General features: G+C 40.5%; 1 protein-coding gene across 1 annotated transcript in view; it reads right to left on the reverse strand.

Annotated features, from left to right (window-relative positions):
* Positions 1-6,131, reverse strand: part of top1b (DNA topoisomerase Ib) — a 28,967-nt gene extending 22,836 nt beyond the window's left edge. Inside the window, exons 1-2 of the mRNA XM_060893592.1 lie at positions 5,948-6,131; positions 5,607-5,631 (exon numbers count right to left, since the gene is read on the reverse strand). Coding sequence (XP_060749575.1) covers positions 5,607-5,631; positions 5,948-5,974 — 52 coding nt within the window. The 5' untranslated portion in view covers positions 5,975-6,131. The remainder of the gene's footprint in view (positions 1-5,606; positions 5,632-5,947) is intronic.
* Between the last annotated feature and the right edge of the window lie 225 nt (positions 6,132-6,356).

Consider the following 6,356-nt stretch of genomic DNA (forward strand, 5'->3'; position numbering starts at 1 on the left):
AAATATTAATGCAAACAATCCATTCAATACTAAATAAAAATAACATTTATTGATTTGGTCTTTGTCTTGTGAATATTTTTTATTAATGACTGCATTCATTAGACACACTGTTTGTAGAGAATGCACACACACATACATGAACTGATTTGATTCGAGACTGACATCATTACATCATACATAAAATTTTGGTGTCCACTTTTGCCATTTTAAATAATACCATAACTTTTGGTTTATTATGTAGTCATATAATATATAATATAAAACTCTTCTTGTTTTAAATTCTCACTAAAGATGAGACCCTAGAACTGCCCCTGCTCTTATACCTACTGAAATTCACTGAAATTTTACTTTTTACTTTTACTTCAAATACTTAAGTACATTAAATATCAGAAAATGACTTTTGATACTTAAGTACAGTAAATATCAGATACTTTAAGACTTTTACTTGAGTAATATTCTAAAAGGTAACTTTCACTTCTACCAAAGTCTTTTTCTAGTAAGATACTTGTACTTTTACTCAAGTATTGCTTTCTATTACTTTATACAACACTGCCTTATATAACCTTATATGAGGTTAAGAACCGAAAGTTACAGAGATCCACCATGTGGTGGCGCCTTTAAGACAGTTCCTGCTGCTGGTGCCGGTACGAGTTAGGCCGTACGACCGGGCGATAAGGCGGCGATGTTAAAACGACAGGAGGAGCGTGAGCAGGTTGGCGTCACAGCGCATGCTTTAGACCGGAGACGGAGCATCGAACTCATCAGTGTCACTCATGAGGGAGGAATAAAATCTTTTCTTTTTCTTTACACTCCATCAAACGTATAAACAGACGTCGAACTATCGCAGGACGTGTCGCTTTAGCGCCGTTACGGGATGCGTAGGCTGTTTAAAGGTTTATTCGACTTCAGCTGCGAAGCTTTTCTGTATTTGTCCTGAATTCTCGCTCTATATTTTTCCCTTTTGTGTTTGTATAATAAATCTGATGCGTTGTTCTTACGTCGTTTCTCCTTCCGACCGAACGAACCTCTGTACGAGAGATCGACGTATAATAACACAACACTCAGTTTAATATAATACACACTCAGTTTAATATATGTTTAATATATAACACACAACTCAGAACTCGCTCTTGCTTTGATTGAGAACTTTGCTGCTCGATTCCGATTGGTTACCCTGTAACTATTCAGCAACCAATCACAGAGGACCTGCTCTTCTCTCGCGGCGGAGCGAGTCACTGGCTTAGGGAAAGTCTGGAGATTTTTACACGCAAGAATTCTTTTTTTAATAAATAAGAGTATTGAATTTCCATCTTCGTTAGGATTGTACATTAACGCCGAGTTCCTCTGAGTCACAGCTCCTCTGCCGTCCTAAAAAAACTTCACATGTTCAGTCCTGACCCACGAGATAGACGACGATAACGAGTAAACACGCAGGTCTCGACACCACACACACACCTGTGTGTGTGTGTGCTCCACTTTTACATGTTTTTTCTAACCTCCTGTAGTTTAGCTCTTTGTATAAAAGTAAACTTGACTTCATTCCATCAGAGATGTTTTACACTGGTTTCTGTTCGGTCCGTTTAAATTCTGCAGGAAACCGTTAACGAGACGACGACAACTTTTCTACAGCGAACGTGTCGTTCACGGCGGATAAACGTATAAGACGCGTGTGTTACGGTGAGGTGCTAAGAGCTAGAGGTAAAACCAGAGGAGTTCAGGCTTCTGAGTAAGATGTTGCTAAAGTACTGAAAAAATATTGCTTGAAGCTTAAAAAAAAAAACAAAAAACAAAAGATGATCGTGAGAAAATTGTTGCGACGAAAGAGGAATAAAGCGAAAGAGTGTATTAGAAAAAAAATTTTTTAAAAAAAAATTAAAAAAAAACCCATATTATAGGAAGTAGATGTGTTTATTTCCGTACGGAATGGATTTCATCATGTTTACATTGAGAAAATATTACAGGAAGTGGGTAATATTATGGGATGGTGTCGCAGTGACGGATGCTGGTAGCCTAGTGGTTAAGGTGTTGGGCTACCAATCGGAAGGTTGTGAGTTCGATTCCTGCGTCCACCAAGCTGCCACTGTTGGACCCCTGAGCAAGGCCCTTAACCCTCAACTGCTCAGTAAGTCGCTCTGGATAAGTGCGTCTGCTAAATACTGTAAATGTGCGAGTGTGACGTCACTGCAAGGGTTTACATTTCATGAAGCTCAACCAACCAACCACGATGATGATGATGATGAATTTGAGCTGCTGATATTTTTACTGTAAGGCTCGTGTACAGTGCGAACGAGGGAGGAGCCCAAAGTCTGGACATTTAACTGCACATTACTTTCCTCGTGAGAGCTTTATCTCCATCTTATCACTCTGAACCACGAGAGCAGGAGACCCACTCACTACTGTTTTACCAACACACACACACACACACACACACACACTGAAGTCTTCTCCTCCTCCTTCTGACTGTACCGTGATGGATCAGACAGTCGCTATTATTTGAGATTAAATTGGAGAAAACAAACTCACGCTTTTCTTTTTCTCCACTATAACTAATGATTGTCAAATTTCCTGTTTATATACATTATTGCAAAATTCGCTGGAATTCTGTTGAGCATTAACCAAAATAAACAAAAAACAAAAGTAAAAATTCTAATCGGTGTAAATAAAAGACTCGAAGCCGTGCTGTTACTGCGTCATCGCGCCGCCCGGCGGCTGATTGTTCCCTGATAAGAGCACAACACGTTTTATTCCTCACTTTGTTTACAGGGGGACGCTTTTACCCCGAGAACACGGCGTACTACACACCATCGGCTCAGACGTGATGCGGACCAGCGACAGACTGAACGGCAAGAGCGGTTTCAGGGGTCGTCGAGGCGAACGCTGATGAGTCTGACTTGTTGCTGGACCTTCAGGTGGTATCCATCAGTGTTAAATATCCTGCTAGCTAGCTTCTTAGACACGCAGGTTTAAAGTACTTTAAAGATTAAAGTATCAGCGCGCGGCCGTGACGGAGTACAGGACGCAGGGACTAGGTTTTAAAGGTGGCTCCTGAACCCCAGAAGAGCATCAGTCTTGTGGTGGAGTAACAGTAGGACCCTAGTCATGGCCTAATGGTTAGAGAGTTTGACTCCTAACCCTAAGGTTGTGGGTTCGAGTCTCGGGCCGGCAATACCACGACTGAGGTGCCCTTGAGCAAGTCACCGAACCCCCCTGACTGCTCCCCAGGCGCCCACTGCTCCGGGTGTGTGTTCACGGTGTGTGTGTGTGTGTGTGTGTGCTCTTTGGATGGGTTAAATACAGAGAACGAATTCTGAGTATGGGTCACTGTACTTAGCCGTACGTCACGTCACTTGTATTAGTCTTATTACCCACTTATTACTGTTATTATTACTAACATTACTGCCTATGATCTGTTATTAAGTCCTGAAATAACAGTAGAAATGATATTAGATAGATGACAGACGTGGATCACGTGTCAATATTAATGATACTTGTTATGCTGAGTATAGTACATGAATCAGTATAGTGTGTGTGTGTGTGTGTGTTTGTGTGTATGCGCGCCTGTAAAAAACATCAAATGTCTGAAGACTAACTCTAACGGATGACCCGCAGGAGCCGTCGTGTTGACACGTGAAATGCTGACCGAGTGAAATATTAAATTGTTGGATCTTTCGATTGCGTCACTTCCTTTAGAAACTTCTCACTACTGAAGATGTTCATGATAACAAATCAGTGATCGAGCAATCAGTTAACTGAGGTCATTAATTTGGTATGAATAATCCCGCCCACGCTCACAAAGCCCCGCCTCCAGTCTACAGCGCAGTAAGTAAAATGGATCAACTGGGCTTTTCTCAGTGCCTTAATCCACTGATTTATTTATTTTTATTATGTCCTACGTATCAAAACCCCCGACTCCTGCACTTTAAGTACTTTAACAGCTAACGTAAATTCCAAGTTAAAAGTTATCTATCTTAACGAGTCCGGATTAATCAGCAAAGTGAGCCAAGTGTACTAGCTTTATAGACGCTGCCGGTCTCAGTCCTTCAGTTATTCTTTACGACGTCTATACGTGTTTGGCGTGAGGTATTTTCGCTGAGTAGCAGCGAAGTGAAGAAAGGTCAAACCAGGGGTGTGACGGGATCGTCCCGGCCATTAGGCGATCTCGCTGTAAAGCAGCGTGTCCTGTTTAAAATCTCAACTTAAAATGTCACTCGTCAGGAAAACCACGACTCTCGTGTCGTGTACGTACGCATCAAGCCAACTGAGAGACAACCTGCGCGTCCTAGAAGAGACATTAGCCTATAGGTGTCCACCGTGCACTCGTACAAGGTCAAATGTCATTCTAAATCAGCCATACGGTGCACTATGTAGTGTTTAAAACTTCACTATGAACTGGCACATGGAGTGAACTTCCTGTTCGCAACACATGGCCTTTTCACCAAGTATTACATACAAGACAAACATAATTAGTCCGAACATAAGCTGATGAACAGAAAAGTTCCAAAACGGGCATTTTTTTTTTGTCGTCTGATTTTAGTAAGTGTGACTTTTTAAATAAAAGAAAAATAAACCTACAGATTTGTTTAATAAGGCCTTAATCATAAATATGAAAATGTGTTCAAGTCCCAGTTATCTATCCAACTATCTACATATATAATAGAGTAGAAAGGAATCCAAATTTGTTTAAAGTTATCAAGTCAAACTTTATAAGATTTGCAAAAATAAAAAAAAAATAAAAATAATAATAAATCCTTTTTTTTTTTATATAAACATCCTGAGACACTGAATAAAGAAATATATCCTCATTAGTGCTCTATATTGTGTCTATTATCCTTTCCTGTCCACCTGTAATTGTGTTTACAGACTAAATATTAAAGCTAATTGTCTTTAAAAACAGTAAGAGAGTCAGATCATCGGAAACAGGTCTGAAAAAGGAGAGAGATTTAAAAAGCAAGCCATTTCCCCTGCAGCGCCTCCATAACACAGAGCAGTGTGGGGCTGCGTCCCAAATCACACACTTCTCCACTAGACAGCACGCCACCTACGTTAACCAAGTCGGGCTATTGTGTTGTTATACTTCTCGTATACATCAAAATAAACGATTATTATTTCAGGTGTGATGTTATATTTCAGCTCTGACGCATTTTTGTTTTAAAAAGCGACCCGAAAGTCCACTTGTCTAACTAGTGACCTAGAACTAGAACGCACTACCGAGCAGAAGAGCACGCGGTTTGAGACACGGCCCACGGAAAGGAAAAGAAAATGGCGCAGAGACTAAGTCCTCAACCCCCCATTTGCCACTTTTAACACTAAATTAAGGCCCGTTAGAGTCGTAAATCGACAAATCGACGATCATGATTGTAAAAATAATCTACAGCTCTGTCAAAATATCGATCCGAATGTAAGAATAAAGGCTGTTAAAGTGTGTTTTTGAGCCCTCGTTTTGAACAATAGGCGGCTGTGAGTGAGGGTGAGGGGACTTAGTCTCTGGGACGCCATTTCGCTACTCTAACAGTCTAACAGTCTCACCGCCTTGCTCACAGAAATACAGCTCAAAATAAGCACTAAAACGTCTCGTAAGTGAATTTATCGTGTCATTTCGCACTTACCGTTTAGTCGAGAGCCAGACTCCACCTGCAAACACAGTTAATAAGTGAATTATGTGGGGTTTTTTTGACTCTGTACATTATTACACACACACAACAAATCAAAAATGTCACCTACAATATGGACGCTTTAGTGAAGCGGATTTGCAAATAAAAACCTTTATACTTCGTCTTTATTCAGCGTGAACAAGCTGAGTTTTTTTTTTTAAATCAAGCTGTTTATATTCTTTAAAACGCACTTAGTGAACATTTCAGGACCTGAACCTCGAGTCAGCTTCGAAGAAAAGCGAATAATAGTGAAAATACACCGAGAATCGGCTCGTTTTCACGTTTATATACATCACCTGGTGGTGTCCGTGATCTCCGGTCATTGTGCCGTGGTTTATACCGAGGTCAAGAAGAGAAATAAAAGCGAGACGAAAGGGAGAGAGGAGAAATAAAAAGATGCCGGTATCGAAAAAAAGCTCCTCAGAATTGAGACTTGAGCAATCGAGTCTCAGACACGAAGTCCTGCTTTCGTGATACTGCGCATGCGCATGGCAGTTCGATTCACCGAGTCGGATCTTTTCAACAAAGTCGTTTAAAGGGAATCGAATCACGAGTTTTGATTCATCAGCGTTAAAGGGGTTTAACACTATTTTCTCCTACCTGCCTATTTGTAAACTCCAAACTTGCGGCCATTTTGCGGCTTCGTTCTTTAAATAGTAATATTTTATGATTAAAAAAAAAAAAAGTTTGTTTTACGACGAATCA

The sequence above is a fragment of the Tachysurus vachellii genome, chromosome 19 (genome assembly GCF_030014155.1).
Source record: "Tachysurus vachellii isolate PV-2020 chromosome 19, HZAU_Pvac_v1, whole genome shotgun sequence".
Lineage (NCBI taxonomy): Eukaryota > Metazoa > Chordata > Actinopteri > Siluriformes > Bagridae > Tachysurus > Tachysurus vachellii.